This window comes from Saccharomyces eubayanus, chromosome IX (genome assembly GCF_001298625.1).
Source record: "Saccharomyces eubayanus strain FM1318 chromosome IX, whole genome shotgun sequence".
NCBI classification, from domain to species: Eukaryota; Fungi; Ascomycota; class Saccharomycetes; order Saccharomycetales; family Saccharomycetaceae; genus Saccharomyces; species Saccharomyces eubayanus.
The window spans coordinates 26042-38964 of NC_030984.1; the positions used below are offsets into that span (position 1 = coordinate 26042).

Sequence of the window (12923 nt, forward strand, 5' to 3'; positions counted from 1 at the left end):
TCCCAAGCTGGAGACCCTGGACAATCTGACCATGAGGAACTACATGAAGCGGTACTTGAATGTGGGGGAGTCTGTGTACGACTACTCTGTTGCCACGTGTGGCTCCTCGACTTACTTCGCTAGGAAGTAAGCATGTGTATAGTCTATTTATAGTGTTGATAATATTTTGTATAACGGCACCCAGCCGGGGGCCAAAATTAATAACCGCAATTTCAAAAGCAATCGCAGTTGATTTCACACAGGAACGTTGAGTACCAGACGATGGCAAGGGTACGAGCATGCATTCACATACAACGTCGTTCACACCCGAGTACTCGAATGAGTTACTGCGAAGGGTCCGAGACCTGTACCACGAAGATATTAAGCACTATTATCCGCAGTTGAAGCTGGAGAAGCTGTTAGACCTGCTGGAACATACTGAGTACCTGATCGAGTTATATCTGGACTCGATGCGCCACGATAGGCCCAATGATGCGCTGACGGCATTCATCATTGGGTGTTACTACGTGTTCCTAATCATTCCACAATCGTTGCAGTTCCAGACACGAAATAAGTCCTACAGCATTTACAGTGATCTAAAGAAGATGTACGAGAACGAAATGAACATGACTAACGTAGTGCTCATGGTGAAGAAAGAAATCGGAGTGGTTCTGGATGACTCGGTCAAGCACGTTGTCGGTATTGAGCACAGGATCACCAAGAAAAGGGCATTTTCTGTACCAGGCATTGATCTCTCAGACCAATTGGCGTCACTATCACTGGACACTGTAGGGTCGCGGGGACACCTCCATAAGACTTCGTCTACAGAAGAAGATGCGGACCAATCTTCGCCGGTTTGGACTGCACCAAACCTGGAGCCTAATGATCAATTGAAACTGGCTCTATTGCCCGAAGTAGTACCTTCACCAGCCTTCTCTGAATCAGCAAGAAAGACGAGTACTCCAATGAGACAATCTGTGCTACTGGAAGACGTGCCCTACATTTACAACGATAACGAAAACACATCCGCATCATTAGATCAACCGTTTGGCGAAATCACCGCGGATAGGTCCGTGACTCATCGGAAGGACTCCTACCATTCCGTTTATATGGTGGATAGCGAGACTTTTAAAAGTGATAATGAGGATCTCTTGAATGTCGAAACCGATGGGTTCATCCAGAGTTTAGAAATCTTACAAAAGCAAAGTATAATCACTGCGCCTGAATTGTTTACTATTTTATCAAATCAGAGTGAGAGTGAGAAGCTTCTACTTATTGATTTAAGAATTCCACAAAGATCTTCACTAAATAACATCGTGGCACCGAATTTGGTGAAAATTGATCCGAATTTGCTATGGGACAAGAAGACGAATACACCCGTTTACCAAGATGACATATTGGAGCATTTACTGAAGGAAAATGAAAATTTCGTAAACCGTAATAAATTTCAATACATCGTTTGTTATTCAGATGTAAAGACCTTTATGACGATGAATTTTGACTATTCATTTATTTTCTTCTATTTGCTGCTGACTTCTCAAAAGACTCGTTTGACCACTGTACCTACTGCCCTGCTAGGCGGGTATGAAAAATGGAAGAAAACTCTACACACGTACGCCCAGCAGTACCACATTATTATCGATGATTACTTGTATAGGCCCTATTCCCAAAAGGCACACCATCAACAACAGCAACAACAGCAACAACAACAACCAAGCTCCCAAGATTCCTCCTCTAGTAAAGAATCATCTGCAAAAATTCCCGAACCTCCTTCTTGGAAACCTCCCGATTTACCCATACGGTTAAGAAAACGCCCTCCACCACCACTACCTGTAGCAATGCCCACAACCCCAGAAAACCCGCCTCCTCTGCCCCCCAAGATAATGGTTCATCCACACGATAACTCCCAACTTCGACAACCACCAATACCAGCAAAACAGCATGTGAAAAAGCAGCAACTCAACTCCAATGAAATCATTCAAAGGAAGAGACAGCAACAACACCGGCATTACGACCAACAATTGCTCCAACCACAACCACAAAGAGTATACCATATACCGACTATTGAACAAAGCTCTAATGTATATGTCTCGCTTTCAATTACAGGCTTGAGAAACTTGGGTAACACTTGCTATATTAATAGTATGATTCAGTGCTTATTTGCCGCAAAAGTATTTCGTACACTATTTATTTCGTCTAACTATAAGAGCTACCTCCAACCATCGAGAGGCAATAGGTTGCATTCTCCAAAACTTTCTAATTCACTAAACATGCTTTTCGATAAGATGTACTTGAACGGTGGTTGTTCAGTCGTCCCAACGGGGTTTCTCAAGGTTGTTAACCAATTACGTCCTGATTTGAAAATTCCAGACGACCAACAGGATACGCAAGAATTTTTAATGATACTCCTGGATAGATTACACGATGAATTGTCCAATCAACCACATGTGGCAAACGATTATCCGAATCTATTATTGTATGATGCAGATGGGCTAAAGGTTTCCAACAAAGAATATAAACACTGGTTTGATAAAAATGTAATCGGAAACGGTATATCGCCTATTGATGATATTTTTCAAGGTCAAATGGAAAACAGTCTACAATGTAAAAGGTGCGGTTATACGACTTTTAATTATAGCACATTCTATGTTTTGTCACTGGCTATCCCAAGGCGCTCTACGAGATTAAGCAAACTCGGTAGACCCAATGAAAAGAGAGTTAAGCTAGAAGATTGTATCAACATGTTCACAAGTGATGAAGTGCTGTCTGGTGAAAATGCCTGGGACTGTCCGCACTGTGGACCTACATCGTCTAACTCTCTATCTGCATCCGCATCTGCATTAGAAAATGATTCTAATATTGTCAAAAGTAAAAAGAAGAAAAGTCGGTTTTTCACGTTGCATACAAGATCAAAGCGTCGTCATCTTGATTTTTTTGGAGACGGTACTAATGAGAGCACTAGTAATAATCCTGTAAACTTTGAACGCGAAAGATCGAGGTCACCCTTCAAAATGCTGGGTGGTGGTGGGAAACGATCCAATTCTAATACGCCGTTTGCTAATAGCAGTAATGACGCTAATAATTTTAACGATTACAAAAACAAAAAATTGACCACAGTGAAAACGATAAATTTTGTGACTTTACCAAAGATTTTGGTTATCCATCTCTCTAGATTTTACTATGACTTGACCAAGAAAAACAACACCGTTATAACATACCCTCTGATACTGAACATAATATTGAAAAACAATGATACTATGAAATATAGGCTATTTGGGGTGGTCAACCATACAGGTACGTTGATCAGCGGCCATTACACGTCATTGGTGAACAAAGATTTAGAGCATAATGTGGATATCGGGCGTTCCAAGTGGTATTATTTTGATGATGAAGTTGTCAAGGCGGACAAGAAGCATGGCTCTGACAAGAACTTGAAGATCTCGAGTAGTGATGCTTACGTTCTGTTTTATGAACGGGTTGACGATTAGTAAATGTTGCATTTTAATATATACCATATACAATGTACTTTAAGTAATTCTACTAGACTTGGGCGCCTTTTTTTTTTATGTTTTGCGAGTCTTCTGGATGATTACAGGTGAAGAAAGAAAGCAGTCAAAAACAGATTATAAAAATTTACAGGATGAATATATATATATATACGGTAACATGTATTGAAAAGAGAGAATATAAAGGAACTAGGGCAGTCATAAATTGAACATCAAAAGTTTTAATAAAGTCATTATTGTTGGCTTTCTCAGGTCCATTGCCATATTTTTGTTGTTTTTTTCATAATTTTTTTTTTTTTATGTTTTTTTTTTAGATTTTTCTTGTGATTTTTTTTCCTGCTTAGTTTCAATTAGCCAATAGTGGCGAGTACCATCATAACAATCATCATCATCATCGTCATCATTATCAACACCAAGATCGCTTTTAAACACCGAATGTCTTGATAAAGTTAACGGTTTTTTCGAGTTCCCATTGTCTTTTCTTATCCGACCAGTTGAACTCATCGCCCATAACTTTAACGGTGGCATGGACAGAGTTCAAAGCTTCCTTGGCGTCCAAGAAAGCGAACCTTGTTCTTCTCAAGAGGAAGTCCAAGGGGGTTCTGCAGTATTCGTATTGCATCGAGTATTTCAACTCACCAATGGTGAAGGGATACCTGAAAGTGTCGAAATTGACCAAGTTGTTTTCCTCGTTGGAATAGATGGTGTTATTTTCCTTATCGGCTAGGGACAGGGGCAGTTTGTTTTCCATGGATTCTTTGAAAAACTCGCAAATGATGGAGGACCGGGTCCCGTAGTTTTCGACCAGGTAGTTGGACATTTTGGAAGACAAGTGGTAGTTCTGGGCCAAAAGGGCCACGTAGTTCTGCGTCCATTCCTCTGCTCCGGCCAGCTTGATGTCCCTTGTGTGGCAAGGTTTCAAGTTGTGGAACCCGCCGACCTCGACGACTTTGTCGACGGTTTCTTCGGCCATCTGTCTATAAGTGGTCCATTTACCACCGGCAATGGTGATCAGGCCGTTGTCGGAAGTGAACAGGAAGTGGGATCTGACCACGCCCTGAGTGGCAGAGCCCTTTTTGCCGCCGGCGGGGATTGTCCGCGGGTCTCTGACCAAGGGTCTGACACCCGCCCAGGCGCTAAGGACGTCTTCACGTTTGACGGGGAACTCGATGTAGTGTTGCAGTTCTTTCAAGATGTCCTGGATGTCTGCTTCAGTGGGCATGGGGTTTTCCGGGACCTGTTTCAAGGGGATGTCGGTGGTGCCCGCCAGGACTTTGCCCTGCCAGGGCAAGAAAAACATCACTCTGCCGTCAGAAGTCCTGACGTCAAGCAGGCCCATGTCCTTTGGGCAGTAAAACGAGGGCAGGACGATGTGGACGCCGATGGAGGGGATGACCATCTCCGGGTCCATCACGGCGACCTGGTTGAACGCGGACTTGATCTTGGAATTGTCGTTCAAGGGCGAGTTGGGCTGGCCCGAGGGGTTGCGGTCCATCTGCAGGATGGCGTCACTGTAGGGCCCCGTGGCGTTGACCACGCACTTGGCGTTGATCCTGACGAGCTCGTTGGTCTCGACATCGCGCGCCTCGGCGCCCACGACCTTGCCCGAAGCCGGGTCCTTGATCAGTTTCTGGACCTCGACGTAGTTCAGCACCGTGGCGCCGTTCTCGATGGCCGTGATGGCCAAAGTCGCGTTCAACCGCGAGTCGTTGAACGACCCGTCGTGGTACACGAGCGACGCCTTCAGGTTGTCCGTGGTCAGCATGGGCGCCTTCTCCACGGTCGCGGCCTTGGACAGCAGATACGAGCTCTTCAGGTTCTGCTTGCCCGCGAAGAAGTCGTAGAACTTGCACCCGGCGTAGATGTACGGCACCTGCCACGTGTTGTAGATGGGGATAAGGATGGGCAACACCGTGCACAGATGCGGCGCGGTGTTGATGAGGTGTTTGCGCTCGTTGAGCGCCTCGATCACCAGGTCCAGCTGCGCCTTGGAGAACTCCCAGAACGCCTTCTCCAGGTACCGCACGCCGCCGTGAATCATCTTGGTGGACTTGGACGACGTGCCCGACGCAAAGTCGCCCTTCTCCACCAGCGCCACGTTGAGGCCCCTGGTGGCCGCATCGAGGGCACACCCGGTCCCGGTGGCCCCGCCACCGATGATCAGCACGTCGAACTGGTGCGTCTTGCCCAGCCGGTCCAGCAGGTCCCGCCTGCCCACCTGCGGCGGAGCCGCAGTGGGGAATTGCACCATATAACTCGGGTCATTGTGTACCAGGGGCCCTTCGCCCTGCGACGCCACCCAGTACGCTGCCCCGGACGCCGTGGCGGCGGCAGCAACAGCAGCAGCAGCTCTTCTTCTAGTCAGTGAAAACATTGCAGCAACCATGGAGAGCACTGGTTCTTCTGTCCTCTGCCAGAAAAGAAAACAGACAGTTGTGTTTCGTTTCGTTTTTGTGGCTGTTCCCTTTTAAGTTTAAATACAAAAATAAAGCGTGCGGGGTTGCAAATTAAGGTTGCGAGACCAGCGTATCGGAGCAGCGAAAACGAAAGGCATAAGAGGAGGTGTGTTGCTAGATAGAGAGGTGTGTATGTAAGTAAGTATGTATGTGGGTGTGTTGCTAAAAAAGAAGTGGTGGGTGGCGATTGGTCACTCGAAGATGCCCTTGCGCTTGGCACGCTTGAGTTTCTTTCTGACGGCGAGGGTGGGGACGGAGCAGACGAAGTTCTGCAAGGTGCCCAGGATGACGGAGAGGGAGCAACACAGGGCGACTGGTTTGAGGCCGTGGATCATCTCGTTGAGCAGGTGTTTCGGGTACGGGTGAGTCAGGGAGAGGATGACGACGTCGAGGTCGTCGAGGACGGCTGCGACGCAGTCGAACAGGTGCATGACGTGTTTGCGGATTCTGGCGACGTTGGCGAGCATTTGGGAGTCGTCTGTCGGGGTGGAGGGTTCCCAGTGGAGGATGTAGAGGGTGTCGCCCTGGTTGAGCACGGCGCCCATGAGGTAGGTGAGGGCGTAGGTGGACTCGGTGGTGAGGTCTGTGTAGAGGATGAAGCAGCGCTGGGCGCCGGGCTCTGCGCCGGCGCCCTTGGTGAGCAGCTGCATGGCCCTGACGTACCCGCCGGCGAGTCGCTCCAGCGACACGCCGTCGTCCTCGTGGCCGCGGATGCTGATCTCGTACTTGGCTATCCACGGCTTGCTGGAGTCCAGCACGTCGTTGATGCTGGTGCAGAAGTTGGGGAGCACTTTCATGCCCAGGTCGTAGTGGAACTCCTCGTCGATCTCGAGGTCGTTGTCGACGTCGCTGACCTGCTCCTCGTCGGACTCCTCGTCGTCGAGGTCGCCGTCGCCGTCGCCGTCGTCGTCGTTATCATCACCTTCTTCTTCTTCGTCTTCAGAGTCCCGGTCCCGGTCCAGGACCCGCAACCGCATCGACGGGTCCTGCCTCAACACCGTCCATTTGAGGAACTGCTCCTCCCGCACCCTGCTGCGGGAGCTGGCCCTGCTCCTGGACCGCGACACGCTGCTTGCGTATGGGTCGTTTCGCTCGCCTCTCTTCTTCTTGCTACGGCCTCTCTCCCTGTGGCCCCTTTCGAGCTGTTCCGAGTCGAACTCCACGGTGGTGGGCGTCTCCGGCTTGCTTTGGTGCAGGTTCGTTTGCGCACCGTCCGGCGTGGTCAGCAATATGCTCTTGTGCATTGTTGTGCTGTTGTTGTTGCTGTGTGGCTCTGTCTCTCCCTTTTATTGCTCTTGTGCTTCTAAATCAACCTTTTTTTCCGGAACTTTAAAGCCCTCTTAAAGGATCCTCCTCCTGGTGATGATGATGATGGAAAAAAAAAAAAAACAAAAGCAAACTTAAAGCCCAAAGAATTAGAACCGAAATGCAAGACACGGATATACCAAACACACAGTCGTAACCAAGCCATGTCCCTGGATCACGTCGACTGGCCGCATGCCACGTTCTCCACCCCCGCGAAGCGCATCTTTGACACGCAGACCACGCAGGACTTCCAGTCCTCGCTGGCCATCCACAGAATCAAGTACCATTTGCACAAGTACACCACCCTGATGTCGCATTGTGCGGACCCTGACCCGCACGCCACTGCCTCGTCGATCCCCATGGTCAACGGGCTGATGGCGGTGCTGGACAGGTTTGCGCAGTTGATCGACGACACCCCGCCGCTGCCGGGGCCCAGAAGATACGGCAACCTGGCGTGTCGTGAGTGGCACCACAAGCTGGATGAGCACCTGGCCCAGTGGATCCGGGACGTGCTGCCTGCAGAGTACCATGCCGTGGTGCCCGAACTGCAGTACTACTTGGGCAACAGCTTTGGCTCGTCGACGAGGTTGGACTACGGCACGGGCCACGAGCTCTCGTTCATGGCCACCGTCGCGGCCCTGGACCTGCTGGGCCTGTTCCCGCACTTGAGGGGCACTGACGTGTTTCTGCTCTTCACCAAGTACTACTCGATCGTGAGGAGGCTGATCCTGACGTACACGCTGGAGCCCGCTGGGTCGCATGGCGTGTGGGGGCTCGACGACCACTTCCATCTGGTCTACATCCTGGGCTCGTCGCAATGGCAGCTGCTCGATGCGCACGCTCCGCTGCAGCCAAGAGAAGTACTGGACAAGGCGCTGGTCCGGGAGTACAAAGACACGAACTTCTACTGCCAGGGGATAAACTTCATCAACCAGGTGAAAATGGGGCCCTTTGAAGAGCACTCGCCCATCTTGTACGACATCGCCGTCACCGTGCCCCGCTGGTCTAAGGTGTGCAAAGGGCTTCTGAAGATGTATTCCGTCGAGGTGCTGCAGAAGTTCCCCGTCGTGCAGCATTTCTGGTTCGGTACAGGCTTCTTCCCCTGGATCAACGTCCAGAATGGTACCGATCTGCCCGTTTTTGAGGAAAAGGAGGAAGAGAGTATAGACCAGGCCAACGCCACATCGGTCGCACCGGACCACACGTCCACACGGTTCCCAACGTCCACGGCGATGCCCCCTCCGATGGCACCGCCATCTGGGAACAGTGTGAACTCTCTACTAAGCCACCAGAACCCCCACTCGCACAGAAACCAGACGGCTTCGTCAAGAGACAGACTACGCAGGTAGCACTTCTTACACATATTAACATACACCGCATGCATTATAACTCACTATACCTTTTCTTGTTTTTCTATTCTTACCTCTTTAGTATATATACATATATATATATTCACATAACGAATTTAAGGAAAAATGAAACCGATAATACAAGAAAACAAGTGCGTAGAGAGAAACCGCCACCGTAAGCAGATGAGCCATAAAAGAAGAGGTCTAGTGATATACCAGGACCAGAAACAGCCGCAGCACTCCTCCGGCCAGTCCATAAGTTCTCTAGCCTGGTCCGCGACACAACGGCAACAGCAACAGCACCACCACCACCCTTTGAAACAGCAAGGTACCAACAGTTTCACAAAAATATTGTCGAAATCGTATTTACAACAGGATGTCCAGCAGGACAACAGTCACCTCCCCATCTCATCGCTAGTTCTGAAGCAGCAGCAGCAGCAGCGCAAAAATACGCCATCACAGAGCTCAGGACCTCCGTTGCCAAAGCTAGTTCAAGACTCACAGTGGACTAGCTCCACAACTCATCGGCCCTCATGGAAGCAAGAGAAGCAACCAAAATTGTTCTACCATACAGACTCCAGACTCGTTTCGCAACTACATAGCTCCGTAAAGGACCTGGACACCATTATCCAAACGCATAAGCCAAGGTTTGACACAATTATTCACGACCTATCTCATACCATAATATTGTCCTCGAACGAGCTGCTCATAAAGCTCCCGACGAAAGACGCAATAATACTGCACAGCAGAACACCCATAATAAATGCGGAATGGCTGCGGAATAAACTCAGTAACGCTGGCGCCTCACTAGTGATCGATTCAAAATCCTTTTTGATCCTGTGTAACAATATAAAATGGTACCTGCACTGGAAGTTTATATGATAGGATTCTGTAAAGAAAATGCCCAGAAACACGTCGTTATATATATACATATACATATACGTATAAATCAGTTGGTACATAATCCAGAATTAATGCCAAGTTTGCTGCCCAATGAAAATAAATATTTTGTATTGCACGTCYTTATCATTTTATCCTTCGCCTTTTGGTTCATATTATCATCGTCCGTTACTAAAACTGCAAATTCCTTGGCACGGCCTTTGTTTATATCTATCGTTCTTTCGGTTTGGAAATTTTGGTTCAGCTTAGCAATAGCATCAATGACAAATTCGTCAACGTGTGTCTTCCAAGTAATTTGCTCTTCGAATTCTAAGTTTTCCTCCACATGCGTGGCTATATTCCCTGTAAATCTCATAGGAATGATTTTCCCTTCATCATACAATTGCCTAATAGTAATCACAGACCTTGTTGCTGCTTCTACAACATTATCATCCTTTGAGCCTCTCAAATAGCGTAATTCTTGAAACGTGGTTAAACAAATAGCAAATTTAAGAATATTGTTCTTGGCTAACTTGAAAATATGTGCGAAATGTCTCAACCACGAAGTAGCGTCAATGACAAAGTAAACCGAACAATTACCGTCATCATCGCTGTTTTTCCCAATCGTGAAAACTTTATCGAAAAGAATCTTTGCCCAATGTAAACTCAAATCGTTAGTGCTAGCATCGTATAATGACTCGCTGCTTACGTCTAACGTTATGCCGTTTCCAACGTTGGACCATTGAGTATAAATAAACGCGCTATTAAATCCACCGTTTTTATCAAAGCAATGATAATCTGGTGTCAATCTTGTATAACCAGTATATTCGAAGATACTCTCACCAGAAACAACACTTAATCTCGGTGTGGCCCGCAGGTCTATATTATCCGTTTCGATCAGCTCGCTTATTTCGATTGCGTCGTATAACTCGTCTAGTTCGTTGTCATCATTAAAAGCGTCCTCTTCATATGGATCTAACTTAAACGTTAAATTTTTCAAAAAATAATCTGGTGAAATGTCGTTTCTACGACAAAACACAGGTGCTTGAAAATTTACCTTCAATCCCAAATCAGGGAACTTCTTGGCAATCCCTTTCAAGGTTAAAATGGTTCTTACACTACGTATCCAGAATTTCTCGCCAATTTCATCCTTTTTATCAAATACTATACCATCAAGGGGAGAATCAAAAAAAAGGTGATCTCGAACGCCAGGAATTTCCATCACATCGCATTTCTTAACTGCGTCAAACCATAAGCTCCCCCAGCATTTCCAAACCTCGGGTAGGTTTTCATTTTCGTTAAAATATTCAATCAGATCGTCTAATTCTAATGAATAGAATTTTTCTAACTCCCTTTCTAAGAATGGATGTAAATTATCTAGCATGTAGCACACCAAGACGTTGGCAAAAGTTACTATGGAATTCCACGGCATCGTTCTTCTTAGAAAATGCAGCCAAAATGAAGTTACTTGTTTAGAATCAATGGTCTCCAGCTTTTTAAGAACCGCTATTATGAAATGTAACCAGGTCAAAAAATGCGGTAAAGCAACTGCTAAAGGTGCATGAAGGAATTTAGTTAATACGTGCATACTACATTGTATTGACGTCATGTTTATGTAGTTTAAGGAATCCAGCCAGATATCGATATTGGTAGGAAGATCATCAAAATTGGAATTTAAAGTATCGATATTTTGAAAATAACTTTCTGAGCTTGCTTGGTCATCAAAGGGATCTTTGTAATGCGGTATTTCTGTTGCGCCGGATTTCTTCTTCTCTCTTTTATCCTTTTTCAATTTCAAATGTTTGGGTAATTGAAACAGTAATGCAAATGGATTTTTAGGATTCCCAAACCCAATCAATTGTAAAATTTGAGATTCAGCAAATGCTGGTGCATGTCTAAAATAATACCGTAGTGACTCTGGGTTTTGGCAAAACATATCTTTTGTACTAAAAACATCGTTCCCATTAAAGTCTTTACCAAATTTATCTTTGAAATACAGCAGCACAACATGTTGTAAGTCCATATTCTCCAGGAAACTAGGTAATAACATTACTTCAGTGTGTTTTAAATAATCAATTAATTGAGAATTTTTATGAGCGGTTTCATTGTTGTTGGTATTACTAGAACTTCTGTCAATGAATGCGGACTGATAAATGTTTTCAATCAATAATTGTAACGTTTGTTGAGACGGAGTAAAGGGATCCTGGCAGAAAACACTTTTGCCCAAGTTTACAAATGCCTCTAAACTGTTCTGTTGAATTGTGGCAATATGATAGTAAAGCTTACCACACCCGTATATGTATTTCATTGATTCAGTGTACCAATACTCTGCGCTCAGCCTCCAATCTATAAACCCTGATGGATACAGTGAAATTGCCATTCGGGATAAATCGCCCAGTCTCTGTCTCCATAGAATAGAATATTTCAGCGGTATATCTTCAAGCATGTTCGAGATACAGATAAATGCGTATGTGATGAATTGACAACACACCTCAGGGTCCATAAAATTTGAAAAATTCTTCAGGACATCCAAGAAAGTTATTATACCATATACCCATAACCTTTTCTCTATCCTGTAAATGTCCAAGATTTCTTGGCCCATAATTAAATCATTTATCGGCTGTGTGGTTAATAATGCAGTGATGATGAAATTGATGTAGTTTTTGATCAGTTCAGTGTTTAATTTGTATATTGCCCATAAGCTTTTCAATTCCGTAGTTTGAGAGGTTGTTAAATAGAGACATCTCTGTTGCAATTCTGTTTCCTGTACCACTATAATTTTATAGATTTCTTGTAATTTTTTAATGAATGTCTGATTGGGCTGCGCAGAAGGTAACTGTCTTGTCACTGATGGAAGTGAAGTAGCAGAAACGGGTGCTGCCCTAGTGTCGGACAATGTTATCTGACTCTGCGGCTGCGAATTGGCATAAATACCATTTGAAGTAGTCAATGAATCATCAGTCCTTGCCTGCGGGGCGTTTTCGTCATGACTGTCCTTAGAGACCACTTCCATATTTCGAGCAATCGCTGTTCTGCTCACGTAATAGGGTGACTTGGGTATGTCCATGGCCGAGTTAGAACTGGCGTGAAGTTGCGGGGTCGATTCCATGGCCTTTCGAGAAATGCTCGGTCTTCTAGAAATATCATCCGTTTTGAAGGGGACGTTTTGCATCAGTACTTGGCTAGTGCTTATTCCATCTATAAATCCCTTCCCCACAGGCTCTACTACTCCAGGTACTCTTCTTTTGGCGAAAGACGACTCGGGTGTATCATTGTGCGAGGAGGAGCTATGTCGCTTTTGGTGGAGAAGCGCCGTGGTTGTCGGACGCATGTCGTTCACTACAGAAGTAGGATTGTTACTGGATCTTGAATAATCGGTCACATTATTAGGATCATCATTCACCGGCGCCATTATGTCAACCATATCAAGCGAAATCCGTCGTTTTCTT

The 12923-nt window shown here is 46.0% G+C and overlaps 7 protein-coding genes across 7 annotated transcripts; 4 read left to right on the forward strand and 3 right to left on the reverse strand.

Annotated features, from left to right (window-relative positions):
* Positions 1–31: 31 nt before the first annotated feature.
* Positions 32–130, forward strand: ATG44 (mitofissin; the record flags this gene model as incomplete). Its single annotated transcript, XM_018365748.1, has 1 exon — positions 32–130. The coding sequence occupies one exon, from the start codon at positions 32–34 to the stop codon at positions 128–130; it is 99 nt and encodes a 32-aa protein (XP_018221466.1).
* Positions 131–278: 148 nt separating this feature from the next.
* Positions 279–3467, forward strand: UBP7 (ubiquitin-specific protease UBP7; the record flags this gene model as incomplete). The annotated part of the gene is made up of 1 exon (XM_018365749.1): positions 279–3467. The coding sequence occupies one exon, from the start codon at positions 279–281 to the stop codon at positions 3465–3467; it is 3189 nt and encodes a 1062-aa protein (XP_018221467.1).
* A 442-nt stretch (positions 3468–3909) lies between these two features.
* Positions 3910–5871, reverse strand: GUT2 (glycerol-3-phosphate dehydrogenase; the record flags this gene model as incomplete). The annotated part of the gene is made up of 1 exon (XM_018365750.1): positions 3910–5871. The coding sequence occupies one exon, from the start codon at positions 5869–5871 to the stop codon at positions 3910–3912; it is 1962 nt and encodes a 653-aa protein (XP_018221468.1).
* Positions 5872–6132: 261 nt separating this feature from the next.
* On the reverse strand, positions 6133–7185 carry IMP21 (Imp21p; the record flags this gene model as incomplete). Its single annotated transcript, XM_018365751.1, has 1 exon — positions 6133–7185. One exon carries the CDS (start codon positions 7183–7185, stop codon positions 6133–6135), a length of 1053 nt encoding a protein of 350 aa, XP_018221469.1.
* Positions 7186–7410: 225 nt separating this feature from the next.
* RRD1 (peptidylprolyl isomerase RRD1) lies at positions 7411–8595 on the forward strand (the record flags this gene model as incomplete). Its single annotated transcript, XM_018365752.1, has 1 exon — positions 7411–8595. One exon carries the CDS (start codon positions 7411–7413, stop codon positions 8593–8595), a length of 1185 nt encoding a protein of 394 aa, XP_018221470.1.
* Positions 8596–8721: 126 nt separating this feature from the next.
* VPR1 (Vpr1p) lies at positions 8722–9477 on the forward strand (the record flags this gene model as incomplete). The annotated part of the gene is made up of 1 exon (XM_018365753.1): positions 8722–9477. The coding sequence occupies one exon, from the start codon at positions 8722–8724 to the stop codon at positions 9475–9477; it is 756 nt and encodes a 251-aa protein (XP_018221471.1).
* Positions 9478–9544: 67 nt separating this feature from the next.
* Positions 9545–12898, reverse strand: ESL1 (Esl1p; the record flags this gene model as incomplete). Its single annotated transcript, XM_018365754.1, has 1 exon — positions 9545–12898. The coding sequence occupies one exon, from the start codon at positions 12896–12898 to the stop codon at positions 9545–9547; it is 3354 nt and encodes a 1117-aa protein (XP_018221472.1).
* Positions 12899–12923: the final 25 nt, after the last annotated feature.